At 48.1% G+C, this 18,977-nt stretch overlaps 1 protein-coding gene across 2 annotated transcripts in view; it reads right to left on the minus strand.

Moving 5' to 3' along the window:
- Positions 1 to 18,977, minus strand: part of ADA2 (adenosine deaminase 2) — a 34,939-nt gene that overhangs the window by 7,935 nt on the left and 8,027 nt on the right. For both annotated transcript variants that reach the window (XM_046013560.1, XM_046013561.1), the window contains exons 5-11: positions 18,597 to 18,807; positions 8,475 to 8,602; positions 6,726 to 6,816; positions 5,478 to 5,586; positions 1,855 to 2,012; positions 1,075 to 1,277; positions 741 to 836 (exon numbers count right to left, since the gene is read on the minus strand). In XM_046013560.1, coding sequence (XP_045869516.1) covers positions 741 to 836; positions 1,075 to 1,277; positions 1,855 to 2,012; positions 5,478 to 5,586; positions 6,726 to 6,816; positions 8,475 to 8,602; positions 18,597 to 18,807 — 996 coding nt within the window. The remainder of the gene's footprint in view (positions 1 to 740; positions 837 to 1,074; positions 1,278 to 1,854; positions 2,013 to 5,477; positions 5,587 to 6,725; positions 6,817 to 8,474; positions 8,603 to 18,596; positions 18,808 to 18,977) is intronic.

An 18,977-nucleotide genomic window follows, 5' to 3' on the forward strand; every position in this document is an offset into this window, starting at 1 on the left:
ATTGTGAGTTCAGCATAGCACACAGGTTTCTGAGATTCCCGTGAACCTTCCAAGTGAATAAATATATTGGGAATCATCAGCAAATAAATGGTATTTAAAAGCAAAGGAGTGGATGAGACTACCTAGGAAAAGACTATAGAGTAAGAGAGAAGAAAAGAGAAGCAGAGACATAATAGAGAAGAGGCAAAACTAAGCCCTGAGGAAATGCAACACAGACATCTGAGAGAGAAGAGCATCTGGAAAAAGGACCCTGGGAGCAACTGCCAGAGAGAAAGGAGAAACCAAAAGAGTTGATGTCACTGAGGTTGAGAGAAAAGAATATTTCAAAAAGATGAGTTTGGTAGACTGTTCGAGTGTTTCTGAGAGGTCAAGCAATGTAGAGACCATTGATGACATTCATGAAGTCAGTTTTGATAAAGAAATGGAGGTAGAGGGGCCTCTGGGTGGTTCAGTCATTAAGTGTCTGCCTTTGGCTCAGGTCATGATCCTGGGGTCCTGGGATCGAGTCCCACATCGGGATCCCCGCTCAGTGGGAAGCTTGCTCCCTCTCCTACTCCCTCTGCTTGTGTTCCCTCTCTCTCTCTGTCAAATAAATAAAATCTTTTAAAATATTACTAAAAAAAAAAAAAGAAATGGAGGTAGAAACTATACTGGAGTGGGTTCAAGAATGAATGATAGAAGGTGAAAACAGCTTGCAGAGGGAAGCAGAGGAACAGGGTAATACATGGCTATCTTCTCACTTTGGCCTCCTAGCCAGGTCAGCTACAAACTTATTCCATCTTTCCTCCCAGGTTTTCATGGCAGCCTTTTTCTCAATATCCAACAAGGTGCTGAACCTGCAAGAGAAAAGGCACTCAGGTCAGGAGAGAAAGGTTTGGGGAAAAGCTGAGGGGGTCTCAGATGTTTGCAGAGCACATTTCTCCCCAGTCCAAGAGCAATAAGGAAACAGAGGCAATGTAGAAAAAAAACATAAAAAACCTTCCAGACTTCTTCCCCAAAACTCTAAGAGAGATAAACACAAGTTGTAGGGTAGAAAAGGGAGTTGGGGATCTGGGAAGTACACAAGATACTCACTTGATAGAGTTCATAGCCAGCTGTTTAAGGGTCCTCAGATCAGCTGCCATTCCCCCAATGCCCATGAAGGCCTCATAGAAATCATAGGATAAGCCTTTGGCACCAAAGACAGCTGGGTCATCAGAGCTGATCACCATGGGGTACCCAGTGGCCATCAGAACAGCAGCAGGGTGATTTCTCAAGTCAGACACCAGTTTCAGAACCTGCCAATAAGAGGCAAAGGAGGACAAACTTTGACCATAAAAAGAGTTGTCCCAAGAGAGGCAAGACCCTGAGGATAACCAGCTCCTTTCTTACTCTCATCATCCCTGACCACTGGAATGACTTCTAGGCACAACACAGAAATAGAGCCAGGCCTTGTGTTCTTCCTATTTTTTTCCAAGTTTCTTTACCACCACAAACATTTGGTCTCTCTCTTGGTCTGGCTCAGAGCTGCTCTCCTGAACACAGGAAGATAGACAGGTGCACAAGAACCCCAAGCAACTGTGGAAACAGCAGTATCCTATGGCCCCTCCCACTTCACTAGGCTTCCTCACTGTCCCTTTAGCTTTGTCTATAGCTTTGCCCAAAATTCCACCCCACTGGGGACCCTCACTGCTGCCTCATTGTTATGAATGGGTTAGGCAAGAGCCCATTCCTAAATAACTTACTAATCGGAGTGAGACAGTGGGGGAATACAGAAAACAGGTGAGCAGAGGGGCAAGAAATTATACAGGAAAGAGTTTGGGAAATCAGAACAGAGGTTGAGATTGGAGGATTGGTCACATGGATCACGCATACCTGGTTGGAGATGGGACAGACTTCTACAGGGATGTTCTTCCTCCAGGAGTCAGCCCAGACTGCTGGGTGTTTGGTCAAAGCAAATCCATGGCCAATCCTGGTAGAGTTCAGTATTAGAGCATCCAGAAGATTTCTATCTATGGAAGTACCCTGCCAGTCTGGGGAAAGGGGATAGTTTTCAGTCAAATGGATCTGGCCCATAGACCATACTCAGATAAACACTTCCAATCCCCAAGCAAGAAAAAAACCACACAGGCGCGTGCGTAAGCGCACACGTGTGCACGTGCGCACACACACACACACACAATTTTCCTTGTAACAATGTTAATGAAAGGCAATAAAAGCCTATTTTATGTATGTATGTAACAGATGAGGAAGTTGAAACTTAAACAGGCTTCATAAACTGAAGGAGCATACTCAATTAAGTAGTATAACTGGGTTTCGAACCTTGGTCTGTCTGACTCCACAGTCTATCTTCTTTCTTTCCATTTGTTTGTTTCCGGAGCAATTTCCTGGGAACTTTGTTTATTATCTTTACAATAATGTGTTGCAAACTCTCGATATAATTTACTTGTATGTACTTACTCAATTTGTATCTTCACCAATATCAACTGCAACATTGACTGCAAGATCACAATGACCGGCAAGGTAGTGGCAGGTACTGCCTATTTACCAGCCATCCCCACTGTATCTTCCTTGCTGGCAGGGCTTTCTTTGGAGGGTGAAAATTACAGGTCTTGACTCTGCTGGCTTCCCTTGCAGCTAGGATAGTCCTAATGCTGGCCTGGAAGGTAATTGGTCGAGAGCTCTTGGGTTTGCTTCTTCCCTAATAAAAGGAGATGCCCTGGAGCAAATATCTTGACTCTTGCTTCACTGGATTGATTACACCTAAATGTAACTTGACTATCTGACTACCGAGTACAGTGACCCCTGGACTTGAAGAGGAAAGCAGAGGTCACTTATTATGTAAAATATTAGGTGACTTTGGGGCACCTGGGTGGCTCAGTTGGTTAAGTGATTACCTTTGGCTCAGATTATGATCTCAGGGTACAAAACAGATGATCCAAAATAGATAACCTTGTTGCAAAACCTATTAAATGTGCATATTCCATTCCTGGCAGCCAAAAGCATTCTAAGTGATCTACATGTAAAATATGAAAATTCTACTTTTTTTTTTTAAAGATTTTATTTATTTATTTCACAGACAGAGATCACAAGTAGGCAGAGAGGCAGGCAGAGTGAGAGGGGGAAGCAGGCTCCCTGCCAAGCAGAGAGCCCGATGCGGGGCTTGATCCCAGGACTTTGGGATCATGACATGAGCCGAAGGCAGAGGCTTTAACCCACTGAGCCACCCAGGTGCCCCGAAAATTCTACTTCTCTGTTAGGAATAAAACCCCAGAATTCCCCCTGCTAGTTAGGGTATGTGTTTCGGGAGGATTTTCACTGGTTTCCTACCTAAAACTTTCTTTTCAAAGAGCTCTTCCTATTTATTTATTTAAGATTTTATTTATTTATTTGATGGGGTGCCTGGGTGGCTCAGTTGTTGAATGACTGACTTTGGCTTCGGTCATGATCCCAGGGTCCTGGGATCGAACCCCACATCAGGTTCCTTGCTTGGCGGGAAGCCTGCTTCTCCCTCTCCCACTCCCTCTGCTTGTGTTCCCTCTCTCACTCTCTCTCCCTCTCTCTGTCAAATAAATAAATCTTTTTTTTAAAGATTTTATTTATTTATTTGACAGAGATCACAAGTAGACAGAGAGGCAGGCAGAGAGAGAAGGAAGCAGGCTCCCTGCTGAGCAGAGAGCCCAATGCGGGGCTGGATCCCAGGACCCTGGGATCATGAACCTGAGCCAAAGGCAGAGGCTTTAACCCACTGAGACACCCAGGTGCCCCAATAAATCTTTTTTAAAAAAATATTTTATTTATTTATTTGAGAGAGAGAGAGTGAGTGAAAGAGTGAGGATAAGCCAGGGAAGGAAAAAAGGGAGAGGGAGCAGACTCCCTGCCCACTGAGCAGTGGGGTCTGATGCAGGACTCGATCCTGGGACTCTCAGGATCATGACCTGAGCCAAAAGCAAGTGCTTAACTGACTGAGCCACCCAGGCACCCCAGATCGCTTCCTTTTTATTTAATTTTTAAAAAGATTTTATTTATTTATTTGAGAGAAAAAGAGAACACATGAGCAGGGGGAGTGGCAGAGGGAGAGGGAGAAGCAGGCTCCACTGAGTGGGAGCCCAACATGGGGCTCAATCCCAGGACTCTGGGATCATGACCTGAGCTAAAGGCAGATGCTTAACCAACTGAGCCACACAGGCACCCCTCTTTCTTTTCAAAAATAAGAACATGACTCTTGGGTATGAACACCCTATATTTCTCCTGGCAAAATCCTCTCTTAGGGCCATGCATCTTAGAATGTAGTTAGATCCTGGTACAGTGTTTCATACTGTTGAAATTATTTCACACAGATAAGTATGGTTTCCCCAACTAGACCACAAGCTCTTCAAGGTTAACAACCCCTATCCCTTATCACATCCCCCACAAACACTTCTTCAAGTCTCCTACAACTCTGATCTAAATTGGATCCAAAATGACTTGAAATGTCAGGGGAAACGAGATTAATGCACACGGACCCTTTCTCTGAGAGATGGTGTGATAAACCAAGGTTTGAGCCTGGTTGTGAAATTCAAGCCCCTACTGCTCTTCACTTCTAAGGATGATAGGTGCCTAAGGTACTCAGAGACAGCAGGTAAGACACAGCAGCAAGCTTTCCTCCTGACACCTCATTTCGACCTGAAATTGCAGCCATGATCTGGGATTCCTTTTGCTTAGGGTTTACATATTTTAAGGACTGTAAAATGGGAAGGTCTGAGAGATGACCCATGAGCCTGTAGAGTGAGCTTCGGGGAACAAAGCTGTGGCTAGGCTAATGGCATTTCAGAAACAATAGCAGTGGGCCAGCTGGGTGTGGTCTCCTGTTCAGCACTGACAAGTGTGGACAGAGCCTCCTAGCTGCTAGTGCAGGCCTGGTTCTAGACTCCTGTGTGACTTTGGACAGGTGCATTTATTTCTTAAGCACAATTTGCTCATTATAAAATGGAGATCATCAGAAAAGGCTCAAATTCAAACTCCACTAATGACTAGCTCCTTGCCTTTGGACCAACCACTCTGTGTTTGGAGACTTGGGCTTTTCACCTATAAAATGGGAAGGGTGCCCTAGGTGGTTCATTGGGATAAGCACCCTACTCTTGATTTCAGCTCAGGTCATGATCCCAGGGTCCTGGGATCGAGCCCCGTGTCAGCTTCTCTGTTCAGCGGGGAGCCTGCTTTTGCTCTCTCTGTGCCTGCCTCTCTGCCTACTTGTGATCTTGATCTGTCAAATAAATAAATAAAATCTTTAAGAAAAAAGAAATAATATATGTAAAGATACTATTATCATTGTTATTCTTCCTCCAGGGGTTGCCATTAGGATTAAGTGAAATAACACATATGAAATGGACAAGTGCCACAAAAGGACTATCAACAATACCAACACTGTACCAGAATTCCATCAGTTCTCTTGAATGATGAGGAGGAGCCCTCCTATCCATCACCTCCTCTGTTCTGCTTGTCTTCAGATGGCTCACCTGTCTCTCCAGCATGGAAAAAATAAGGCAGTTTAATGCCCTGCAAGGCGGGTATCATCAAAGCCTTCCTGTAGTCATACAAGGTACGGCCAGTGTCCTCACGCCCCACCTGCAGGACAGAGAGGAGGGGACATGGAGCCATCTGCTTGGTCCATGCCTCAGCTGTCACTCCAACAAAATTATGCTTCTCAAACTAAACCACACATACCCCCAGGGTTTTGTAGCTGTGTGCCAAGAGGAAGGGCGCCTTAGGATAACAAGCATATCTCCTTTGGAATGCTGATTTTAATTTGGGGGGGGGGCAGACAAGGACACATTTTTATAATAACCCAAATATGGATATTCAATGTAGTGGAATGGAGTGTAGGCTTGAAATAGAGCTGGAACTTGCGAGTAGATCCCTTTGAACAACTACCTAGCCCCCTTCCAACCCTAATTTCCCTCTAGGGCTTGTCCATTACAGCCCTTGTAGGGACTGTTCTGGAAGGTCTATACTAGAGGTGCTTTTTCCCAGCCTCCTTTGTCTGTGCTGCATGCAGAGGGAAGAGGTGAGATGAGAGGGACTTCTGCCCCTTTCAGGAGAGGCCAGACCCTTTGAGCAACCGCCAGGGATCCCAAGAGGGCATCTCGGGTCCAAACAAAATGAGTCTTTGAAATCCACTCCTGAGTTCTGGATGGTCTGAAAACAGGAGCTTAAGCAGACTCGGGTAAAATGTACAGATTCTGTAAGAGGGAGTCAGGAGCACCTTTCAGCCAGTTAGTTGAAACTACTTGAGCTTCCCTAACAAGATTAATGGATTGTCATCTGGGAAGTGTGCCCTGGCTGGCAGAACCTGGCGATGGCTTTGATTTGGTGGAGGGGCAGAGGACAGTTTTGCCCAGGGCTAGCCCCATCTCTGCTTCCAGGCCTCCCCCTGCACTCTCCCGCCATGTGCTATGGTTTTAAGAATCAGCCATGGGTGGGCAACGTGGGCTAGAAAGAGGGTGGAGGGCAAGGGGAATGGGAGTAAGCCCACCATTACTGCCCAACCTCCCTGAATTCTCCTTATTCTGCAACTCCCCCTTTCAGCCTTCTGGCCCTTTCTCCTCCCCTTTCTCTTGTGACTGCAGGCCCCCAGAGAAGGTCAGTGCTAAACTCTGGTCAGGCCTGTGCCTCTATAGAGGTCTTCCGTGGGAGCCAACAAGGCCTTCAGGAAGAGCTGCCTGCTGGACCCTGCTCTCAGACAGTTTCGTCGTGCAGTCCGTTACCAGGTCAAAGCCTGCCACCATCGTGGGGAATGTGGCCCGAAGCATCATAGCCATTTGGACGGATTTCGCGATGAAGGACACATTTCTGAATCTGCGAGAGGAAGAGAGAGAGAAGCAGGGGCAACAGCGTGACTTGGCATTGGTGCTGCTGTGTACCCCCGAGTGGCTCCGCCAGTGCTTGAGCCTGGGCCAGGTCAGGGTACTCAGCAACCGCTCCCCACTGCCCATGTGACCCTCTCCTGACTCGGCCGTCGTAACTCCTGCCAGGGGTTACCTCTGAGAGATGCTTCACCCAAACCCAACCCTATTGAGGACTCCGGCTGGCTCCAGAATGACCCGTGGTGTCTGCAAGGCAAGACCCATGGGATATGCTTCATTATCTACATTTGAATGAAGCAAAGAGGCCTTGTCCAAAACTTGCCCTGCATCCCTGAGAGGATGGCTTCTGGAAGCGGGTGCAGTACAGAGCCTGGCTCTCTGTCCACTGGGCACCTAGGAAATGCAACAGATGACCCAAGTCCCTGTCAGGTCAGCAGGACCTGGCAACAATAGGTCCTTTGCCCCCAATTAATTCAGTGAGGCCCTGGGCACTCCGGAAACCCTATGACCGAACTTCTGTCTTCTCTCTGCACCCTCTTTGTTCCAGTCCAGGAAAAGGATGAGGCGAACAACAAGACAACAGAAGCACTGAAGGGAAAAGTCTGGTACATCTCTGTGACAGGACAAAGGTCTCTGCACAGCAGCTGGCTCACTTGTCCCTCAGTGACAAAATTTCTGTGGGCCTAAATTTCTCTGCCCCCTAGCCCAAACTGCTTACTCCCTCTCCTGCAGAGCTCTAAGGGAACACAGAGGATTAAGCAGTTGCAGCCCAGCCCTCACACTCTCCTGCCATCGGCTCCCAGGTTGCCTCTGAGGGGAACCAGTGGGGCCCCAGCCTGGCAGCTCCATCCCAGCTGACTAGCTCCCGCTCATGCATGCCCCCACTCTCAGCCCTCACAAGGAGGGAAGGTGATTCAGTGGGGATGGGGTGGGGCGGGGTCTGACTGCCCCCCCAGAGCCCAGCCTCTAGGGTAGGCTAAGCAAATGGAGGAGCTGCCCCTCCCCGAATCCTGATTCCATGTGATCTGCATTTGAGAACCCTGCATCTCCAGCCCTGTGCACAGTCACAGGCCTTAGACTGGTGGGCCCTCTGGCAGGAGGAAAGAGCTGTCCTTCAGTATAATCAATAGGAAAATTCAGCTATAAAGCTTTCTGTGCTTGCTTGGGTAGAGTGGGTCCTTGTTCATGCTATCAGGTCCCACATACATGCTCCTGTGGGGTGTCTACACACAGACTCTGAGATAGCGGTCCCTGAGGGCTGGGTCACCAGTCAAGGCCTTGCACACAGCCATCCCCCATGGATGACATTAAGCAGAACCCCAGAGGCAAACTGAAACAAGGAAAGGAGCCAGTTATGAACATATAGGCAAAAACATATCCCAGGCCAATGTGGGGCCTAGAATTAATATGGAAAATTGTCATAGTTCCTCATTTAAGCTCCGTGGCAAAGATTCGAACTAGAAGTGACTTTAGAGGTAGATGTTTGCATGCGGCATGAATGCACCCACTGACTCCACGGCTCTTTGGCGCAGGGTGTAGGTCTCTGATGCCAGCCTCCCTCTTTTTTCTCTCTCCTCCCCTCCCTTCCTAGTGGCTCTATCTGCATCCCATTCTCTCAAACCCTGCAGCTTCAGCCATGTCCTCTCTCACCTGCGATCTGAATAAATGAGCTTGATTCCAATAAATCCAGGATGCTTTTTCGCAAACATATAAGCCACTTCTCTGTAAGTCTTCACTGACCACTCTTGGTTATGGATGGTCCCATTCAGTTCATATACCTGGGAAGGAAGCATGGTCATGATCAGACATCAGAGGTGAGTGAAACTTCATTCCCATTGCCAATAAGCTCTAAAACCACGTTGGACTTTGCAATTTCCTTACCTAGTGCCTTCAACAGCCTCTGACATTTCTCAGAAGTCCTAGTCCTATCTGGGATAATGCTCTTGAACACCACAAAGCAGGCTGTCTGCCTGTCTCATTCATTGCTGGGTCCTCGCACCTTGAACGGTGCCTGGTGCTCAGGAGGCATGTATGTAATGAATGAGTAACAGGTCAGCGGGGGACAGGACCCACTTCATCTCCCCACTTTCCCATCCCTAGGTGGGATGTCCCCTGAGGTGGACATGGTTAGGGGTGGAGTGAGAAGAGCCAGCAATGGACAGTAGGTAAGACAAAGGGGAAGGAACGGGTGGAAAGAAGTTCCCTCTTTGCAGGTTGGGCCACACGAAACCCACTGAGAGAGGCCAGAGAGCATTGGCGTGGACATGTCCCCTGCAGCTCCCTCTGCCCTCCCCCGCCACTGGGTCAGCTCTCACCCCGGCAGAGAATGGCAGTTCAGGGTCAGGACAGGATATGGGAGTTTCTTCCCAAGAGACTGTGGAGCGAGGGAAGATGGGAAGAAGTAATATGCAGAAGTCATTTCCATGAACATCAGTTAAAAACCTGCCATGGGCAAGGAACCAGGCTAGGTCCTGGAGGGGTAGACAAATGTTAGTAAGACAAGATGCCTGCCCTTAAGGAATTCCCGATTTAGTGGAGACAAGCTCTGTTCACATTTATGACACAAAGCAGGAAGAATTAAGTGCCAAATAGAGGTTTACAGGACCTCAGAAGGAAAGGGGCTTCCTTTGAACTGGGTAGGGTCAGAGATGCTTTCTGGGGAAATGGCACTGAAGTATTGATAGGCCTGTGTGGGAAGCAGTGGCCCTACAGGGAGCCAGACCTGCAGGGTCAGGGAGCAGAGGCTAACGGGTAGAGACAGAATGGAAGCCATGAGCTCTCCCACTGCCTGCAGGAGAAAAGTCCTTTTTCCTCCCTGGGGTCTGATATCCTGGAGCTGGTCGTGTCCAGGAAGTTCTTCTCATTGCCCAGCCAGTCACTTGCTCACTCTCACTGGCCCACAGGGCCTCCCCTTTCCCTCCTACCTGTACCCCGAGGTGTTGCCTTCTGTCCGGGGGCAGCCTCCCCAGCACCCTCTTTTCCCCAGGCCCATGGAGCAACCTCTTGGCTCTTTTTCACCTCCGGGGGTCCTGTTCTGCAGCCTGGCTTGGGGGAAGTGGGGTGGATGGGCAGCTCTTTCTAGCTCCTTCTCTTGGCCCCATTGGCCTTGGCTCTTTGATTTCCTCTGCTGCTGCCCCAGTGAAGCCTGGCCTCTCACACAATCCCCCACAAGGCTGTCTCAGCCAACTGGGCTTGGTATTGGCAGGTGGGCCTTCCCTGACTGCTTGGCCTAGAAGTGGACATTCTCAGGCTTACTGAAGGTTAGAGCTGCCAGAACTTTCCAGAGGACAAAACCTTAGAAACTGATGACTCAGTATCTAGTATAGCCTGTTACTACTATTAATGTTTTTACCAAAGGGAATCAGAGTATGCCACCCTAAAATACGCTCCTTTTGCATAAGGATTACTTTGAGTGGAAAGCAATTAAGCAGCAAACACAGAGCTCTTTGCCCTTCTCCTATCTGCCTATAGGCAGGACATAAACTGTTGGTGAAGCTTCTCTCCCTTCTATCTCCCATACCAGAAGAACAAAGCTTATCACTGGAGACAGAAGGTCGGCACCGAGAGGAGTCTACATAAGCAAACCGTACTATTATAAACCTTATCTCCTATGAGTTTCCCCCATATATTCCCCTCACCACAATTTACTGCCCCAGAAACCCAAACCCTTTTTCCTTTGTATTATCATTTCTCCACAATTTATCACCGCTGGTTAAAATCATGTATAAGCACCTGTTCTACCCACTTCTTTGGGTCTCACTTTTTTTTCTACACGACCTCCATGCACACAAAAATTAAACATTAACATCAAATAAAATGTGTATGTTTTCTCCTGTTAATGTGGCTTTTGTCAGTTTAATTTGCAGGCCCCCAAAACTGAACCTTAAGGGTATAAAGGAAAGTAACTTTCATCCTCTCCTCAAGCATTTTTTATTTTATTATTTTTTAAAGATTTTATTAATTTATTTGACAGAGAGAGACATAGCAAGAGAGGGAACACAAGCAGGGGGAGTGGAAGAGAGAGAGACAGGCTTCTGGCTGAGCAGGAGTCCAATGCAGGGCTAGATCCCAGGACCCCGGAACCATGACCAGAGCTGAAGGCCTAATGACTAAGCTACCCAGGCGCCCCATACCAAGGATTTTTTATTTTTTTTAAGATTTTATTTACTTATTTGACAGACAAGGAGGCAGAGAGGCAGGCAGAGACAGAGGAGGAAGCAGGCTCCCCGCTCAGCGGAGAGCCCGATGCGGGGCTCGATCCCAGGACCCTGGGATCATGATCTGAGCCGAAGGCAGAGGCTTTAACCCACTGAGCCACCCAGGCGCCCCCCCCCCCCCCAAGGATTTTTTTAAAAGAGAACTCTTCCTGCCGCTGATCAAAGCTTCAACATAAGGCACCTGGGTGGCTCAGTGGGTTAAAGCCTCTGCCTTCGGCCCAGGTCATGATCTCAGGGTTCTAGGATCAAGCCCCACATCGGGCTCTCTGCTCAGCAGGGAGTCTGCTTCCCCCTCTTTCTCTGCCTACTTGTGATCTCTCTTTCTCTGTCAAATAACTAATAACTTTTTTTTTAAAAAAGATTTTATGTATTTATTTGACAGACAGAGAGAGATCACAAGTAGGCAGAGAGGCAGGCAGATAGAGAGGAGGAAGCAGGCTCCTGGCCAAGCAGAGAGCCCGATGCAGGACTCGATCCCAGGACCCCGGGATCATGACCTGAGCCAAAGGCAGAGGCTTTAACCCACTGAGCCACCCAGGTGCCCCTAAATAATATCTTTTTAAAAAAGAATAAAAAAGCTTCAACAGACTTCCAGGTGCTCTGTTAGAATCTTCACATCTTTGATGCTGAAAGAACCTATATCCTGTAGTCCAGCAGTACTCAAAGTGTAGTAAGGGAACTCCTGTGGGTCCCATAGACTTTTCTAGGCAATCTGCAAAATCAAAAACTCTTTTCATAGAAGTTTTAAGATATTATTTGTCTTTTTCATTCTCATTCTCTCATGAGTGCATAGAATTTTCTGGAAGTTGTATCATACGTGACAATATTTCTCTGACAAATAATGGGTTATGTGCTCGTGCAGTCTTGTGTTTTGACATTTTCTCAGTTTTAATTTTTAACACAGGCTGGATTATACAGCAGAGAGTAGATACAATCCATATAAACAAAAGTTCTTTGGGATCCTCCAAAATTTTTGAGTGTCAAATTTTGAGAACAATGCATTAAACAAACCCAGAATTGATACTTGAAGTTGTCTTGGCATTCTCCAGCTGACTTGCAGAAGGGCAAAACAGAATTCTTCCCCATGCTTTGACTGCTGTGTCATTACTGAGTCACCTGCCCAGACACACCCACGGGATTCTAAACCGCTGACGGGGAGGATCCAGGTCCAGGTCCTTTGGACCTTTCCACCTCCCCTCCCACAGCACCAGAGTAGGAGCTCCACAAATAAGCATTAACTTAGGAAAAGCACTCTCTGCTTGGAGTTCCAAAAGTACTAAACCCCAGGCAGCATGTTTTAGAGAAGGGATGAATAGTTGGAGATTGGAGGGGTGGCCTGTAGAGTCTAGAGTTGGTAGAGTCATGCTCACAGAACTGAAGGGAAACAAAAGAACCTTTAAAAAAAAATCAACAAAGGACAAGTCTGCCTAAAAGAAGATCCTTGGCATATGAAACGAGTAGGTACAGATATGCAAATGACACACCAGAGGCAGGATGGGGGCTTGCATATGGCCACAGTTTCAAGCCATCAATTCTGTCATTCCAGCACTTACTGCTGGAGAATCTGGGCCGCCTGCCTTGCAGGGTTCCAATCCCTCTGCCAGTTTCCATAGCATGGAGAGACTGGAAGATGGAATCTGGCCCCTGGGGCTACAGATGCCAAGCCCTGAGCCCTCATCTCTTGGTGTCTCACTCAGTAAATCACCACTGGGGCTGCCCGGGGCCTTGTGCTCCCGGGCCTCTGGCTGAGAAACTGTGGGCTTTACAGAAGCACCCAGGGCAAGATCTGAATGCTCAAGAGCACCCCCATTTCACAGAGCAAGAGACCCTTTTCATGGGGAGACCTGCAACTCCTCACAGCCTCACAGCCACTCATTACCCATTAGAACCATTAGAACACGGCTGTGAAGCCAGGCACTCAAGGAAAGTTCTCACCTGGTTAGGGGGTTCTGGGCAGCCTTCTGGGTTGGGGCTCCCAGTGGAGGTATGTTCTGCCCCAGTAAATCATACCTCCCAGGGTCGCTGCAAGGATCAAATGAGTTAATATTTGTAGAGCACTCAGAAATGATAACTATGAGGGCACCTAGCTGGCTCTGCCAGAAGAGCACGTGACTCTTCCAGCCCCCCACTGGGTGTAGAGATGACTTCAAAAGATAAATGAAAACATTTTTTAAAAAGATAATTATTAATAATAATGTTGTTACTATTACCAATCTTATTATCACCAGATACAGAAAAACAACTCAAAAATCTGCAGTTATCCTAGGCAGATGAGTTAATATCTAAGAATTTAACAATTAGTAAGTACAAGCAGATGGTGTGAGTCATTGACCTAAGACCATGTGATACAAAGCCGCTATATCCATGTAATAAGCCCCCTTGAGTTGAAAACACTGGATTCAATGTAGATTATTATCTCCGTTTTCATTATAGTTTATTTTTTTAAGATTTTATTTATTTATTTGACAGAGAGAGAGCAGGAGAGCACAAGCAGGGGGAGTAGCAGAGGGAGAAGGAGAAGCAGGCTTCCCAACAAGCAGGGAGCCCGACCCAAGGCTCAATCCCAGAACTCTGGGATCAGGACCTGGGCTGAAGTTAGTTGCCTAACCAATTGAGCCACCCAGGCACCCCTTGTTCATTATAATTTAATTGGGAAACTATAAAGTTGGCTATTTATACAAGCCAATATAAGATTACAAAATTTTATTGTCTGTGATATCATGGAATTATAGAATTTTGAAGCTGGAAGGAACAGAAGGGAAATGTGAGATTGGACAGTTGCTCAAGGTCACACAATTAGTTTGTATCAGACCAGAAGCCAGGACTCAGAATTTCTAACTCTCAACACAATTGGAGCACCATGCATTTCACCTGCATTAACTGAGCTTCTATTATGTGCCAAGAGCCTTGTATCATCATCTCCTTTAATCTTCAAAACCACACTATCAGGTAGTACTCACTTTACAGGTAAGGAATTTGAGGCTGAGAAAGGTCAAGAAACTCAGTCCCACTCCAGAGTGGGGGTGAGGGCTGAGGAGTCTGCCGAATTTCAGAACCTTGCTGACCCTTAGTGTCACCAGAGCAGCCCGTCTTTACCTTTATACTCCAGGTATAGGGGTCTCGGTGTCTCAGCTCTGGCGACACATTAGAACCTGGGGGAGGGAGATGCCTGGGTTTCACCCCAAACTAATTAAACCAGAATCTCTGGGGTCAAAGCTGGTTATTTTTATTTTAACCTCCCCAGCTGATTCTAATGTACAATGTACAGCTAGGGTTAAGATCTACCCTGTTCGTGGACTTGACAGAGAAGAAAATGCTTGATTACAGCATAGTAGGGTAGTGCTATCATCAAGGAGAGCAGTAAAGGTGGTCCCCCCAACCTCGCTTGTCACTATTCTCACAGAGTCACACCAGTAACTTCACTTCAGCAACAAGCCAGGTGGAAATTTTCAATGGGGGATCTGCCAAGAATCCAGGAAAAACCCCGGAGTGGGGGCGTGAGAGGGTAGGCGAAGCCTGCCCGAGTAGTGTTTGTTGTACAAGGGACAGCATCCAAGAAAACGTCTGGGGACGACCATCCTGGGTTCTCTAGGCCACTGACGCGTCTCTCTCCTAAGACCTCCTGTCAGGAAGTGCCAGCAGGGCAATCTCCTGTTGATAATCCTCTGGGGTCTCACACCAGCTCCACTCTGAAGCCTGGCCGGGACCCAGTCTGGGCCTCCGATTCTGGCAGTGGGGGAAGGGGCTGGAGCCCAGGAGATAAGACCCGCCTAGCAACTGTTGCTAGAGGCGAGTAGCCTTTGTTATCAAGCATTAGTAACACAATAGGAGGCTGAGCAGCCAGGATAGTCCATCAACATCATCCCAGGCCCTGAATTAGCCCCACAAGCAAGAAGGGGGAGGTTGTGCGGCTCAGCAAAAGGATTCCCGTGCAGACGGTTTTTAGTTGTTAATGTGCTGACGGCTCCCCCTACTCTGGCTAATGGGGGGCATTAAGGCAGAGACTCTATTGCAAGAGGCCTTTGTTCCAGGGTCAGAGCAGAACAAATGGTCAAATCCCATCCCCCTCAGCCTCTCCAGAATCCCAAATCCCAGCAGCCTTGCACCTTCTAGGATGGTGGGGGGTGGGCAGAGAGGGAAGAGAGGTTAGGAGCTAGCCAGGGTCCCCACGTGAAATGCCCCCGGAGCCCACTCCTCCGCGGAGTAAGGAGAAAACAGCGCAGCCGAAAAAGGGGAGGAATGAGACAGGAACTCTTGCCTTCCCTCCAGTTTCTCAGCATCTTCCCCTAAATGCTTCCCCACCGAGCTCAAGATGAAAGTCACAACCCTCAAGCGACCAAGATCCAAAGCCTCTGCGATTTCCCCCTCCCTCCTCTGCCCTCCGCCCCCAAAGGCGCCCAGGGCTCTGACAGGATTGAAGGGCTACCTCCCCCTTGCTCCACACCGAGAAAGCCTCCAGGATTGCGCAACAGGAAGTGGTCCCCCCAGCAGGGGCCAGCACCGCTCTGGGTGAAGCATCTGCTCAGCCAATCCCAGGGGCTCTCTCTCCCCCGCGGAAGGGCGAGACGGGAAGCCGCATGCCCTCTCCAGCAGCTCCTTTTGAGCCGGAGCATGGGTCCTTCGATGCTCATAAAATCCAGGCCCTCCGTCCAGTCACTCCTTACCACCAACACGATCTTGGCCGAGCTCTCTGACCTTCCCGAGCCTCAGTTTCCACGTCTATAAAACGCAAGCTTGCTATGCAGCTCAAGTGTTTTGTAAAGGTCAAGGCGAAGACAGCCTTTGCTCCAAGTGTGGCCTGGTCAGACCATGTGCATTAGAAACACCGGGAGGAGGGGAAGCGCTAGTTAATTTTGCGGCTTCCCAGCCCTACTCAAGAGCACGGAATTAGAATCCTGGCACGTTGGGGCCCAAAGGTGAATTTTAAAGAGCACCTCCAGATGATTCATCTGAACAGCCAAGTTTGAGGACCACCATCAATAAGCATCATTATCACTACTGGGGCCTCTCGGCAACCTAAGATGTGGTGCCGGTCTGAAATATCTCACAGTCCGACATAAATAACGGGGCAACAGATGCTGGGTGCCGGAAATCCACATTTCCAGGGGACAAAGAGGGAGATGTGGGCTGCCGCAGTCCCGGGTCGGGGGTGAAGGAGGGGTTGGCGGACTTAGGAACCAGTTTTAGTGGAACCCAGAGGGGAGGACGGGCGTAGATGGGGGTGGAGCCCACGCTTGGAGAGAAGAGGATTTTCCAGGTCCAAACCTGGCAATAAAGTGTTCTGGGAGGTGCAATTTCTTCTACCCCACACAGTCCAGGCCCAATGCCAGCTCATCTCTTTTAGAAATTATTCTCTTTAGAGATGGATAGACCCTGGTTTCCTGCAAAGGGATCCTTTGTCTCCAGGTCTTATCTACTTGGCTCACAAAACTGGGGAAAGCTCTGCTGAGGGACAAAGGTCAGCCCCACTCCCACTTCCCAAAAACTGTCCTCAGAGCTTTCACTACCAAACGTGCGGTCAGATCCCAAGGGCGATAGGCACCCTTAGCTGAGCGCCAACTCTTCCCAACCCTCCAGGGCTGGCCTTGAGCTAAGCTCAAGGAGTGTATTAACATATCTAAGGGGAAGGGTGGGTCGCCCTGAGAGTTGAGCCTTGAGGAAACTTGGTCTCAGATGAAGGGAAAGGGAGCCGGGACCCACAAACTGGAATTACTGGTTCTTGAGACAGGCATCTACTTCATCAGAGGGTCCTTGAACACTAGATCAAACTGGAGGAGTAAAATCAATTTAGGAGTCCCAACAAGAATTAAAAATTTTTTAGAATGCAAAAATACCAGAATCTCTGTACATTGCATTGTTTCCTAAAATGTTTTATAGATACATACAGATACATGTGGAAACACTATATAAATAAAGTCAACTTATTGTAGCACTTTCTCCCCCCTCCGGGCAAAATAATTTTCATCGGATTTTCCAAAGATTAAGTACGCTGTTACAGACTCCCTTAAATTCTCAGAGCCCAGGGACAATAGGGCTCCCCACTAGGCTCACCAACATCCTTCTGGCTATACCTTGGCTTCAGGAAAGGCTAAGAACTGCCCTCAAGGAGAGAGAACTTCCTGGTCAAGAAGAAAGTCTAATCTAATTGATAGTTTTCTTTGAAAACCAGCACTCTGACTTTCTTGTTTATTCTTCTGTCTCTTATGAATTTGGTCAATGTGTTTTGGTCCTCTGGAGCTCTGTCACTTCTGAGTGTACAAACAATAACATTTCCAAGCCTATAAAGACCACGGAATATGGTAACAAAGCCAAAATGATGCCACCCTGTGGATCTTTCCACAAACTTGAAGGTTAGTCACCAAGGCGTTGGTATGCTCAACAAATATTTCAAAGAATAAGCAGACTAGTTAGGATACGATATAGGGGAGAGCTCTACACAAAGGTCACATTCCCCAAGCCACTTAAAATATTTAACCAGCTCAAACTCTTGGTGAGCGCACCAAATGGAACATTCAGAAATCCTGCCCACTCCCACAATACCCAAATCTCTCCCACAAATAGTCTTCAGGGAAGTTCTGTCCAACAGACATCCCAAAAGAATGGGTCCAGGATCACCTGGGGCTGCTCTCCTCAACGATGTGTCCCCTAACGTCGAGAACATCCTCGTTCTCTCCTTCTACAATGGCTCCTTCTCACACCACTACATGAACTTTCCATCCTATTTTTGTTTGTCGGGCCCCTTTCTTTCTTTCTTTCTTTCTTTTTTTTTAAGATTTATTTATTTGACAGACAGAGATCACAAGCAGGCAGAGAGGCAGGCAGAGAGAGAGGAGAGAGCAGGCTCCCCACTGAGCAGAGAGCCCAATGCAGGGCTTGATCCCAGGACCCTGGGATCATGACCTGAGCCGAAGGCAGAGGCGTTAACCCACTGAGCCACCCAGGCGCCCCATGTCGGGCCCCTTTCTTGACCCACTCCTCTTTTCAACGCACAGCTTCTGTGGGAAACTCACCCCTCTGAAGAATTACCTTTCTGCAGACAAATGTCAAACATCTGTTTCCATGCTAGAACTCTCCTCCGGGCTCCACAGTCATATATTCCACCATTTCCCAGACATCTTCACAGGGCTATCTCATAGGCCCCTCCAATTCTACAGGTTCAAAACCAAAATTTCTGTTCTCCCTCCCCATCCTGCTTGTCCTCTTACTTCCCCATCTCCATCAGTGTCACCACCAGTCAACTCAAGTTCAACACCAGTGAGTGGCTGTAGAGCCTCAACCCCACATGGTCAGTCAGGAAGACCTCTAGAGTGCTCCTCATTGCTCCTGTTCCCCAGCCTTGTGACCTCATACCTGCTGTTTCCCTACTTTCCCAGTCTCAGTCCCCATCTCTCTCAGCCGGCAAGCCTCTCACTATAATCTGTTCTCCCCAGTGCTACCAGGGTGATCCATTTGCCAGACCCATCAGCTGTCCCAGGACCAAGAATGTAGTCTTAAGTGACTCTGGGAAGCTAAATTTTGATAGTCAAGCCAGAGCAGAGGAAAGAGTTGGGCTCACCGGGAGCAGCATGGCTCTGAGCTCCAAGTAGAGCACATTGTCCTGGTAGAACTCCTCCAGAGCCTGGAAGATATAGTCTCTGAACACCGGTGCATAGTGGACAAGGCCAGAGATCGTGAAGAAGATACTTTGAAACTTGGACCAGACGATATTTTGGTTTGCATAATCCACCTCTGGGTTCTCAGTCATCAGCGTGAAATTCCTTAGCAGTCTGTCCGAGACACAAAGTCGGTAAATTGAGGAGGCGTATTTCAAGCCATCACCTTCAGGCACCTGCAGGATTCTTGCCCACCTTGTTTCTCCCACCAGAAGCAAACCCAGATGCATCATGGTGAACAGTGAGGAGAGGCCACGGGAAGCACCCTGGGTTCTCTCATGGAG

The sequence above is a fragment of the Meles meles genome, chromosome 7 (assembly GCF_922984935.1).
Source record: "Meles meles chromosome 7, mMelMel3.1 paternal haplotype, whole genome shotgun sequence".
NCBI classification, from domain to species: Eukaryota; Metazoa; Chordata; class Mammalia; order Carnivora; family Mustelidae; genus Meles; species Meles meles.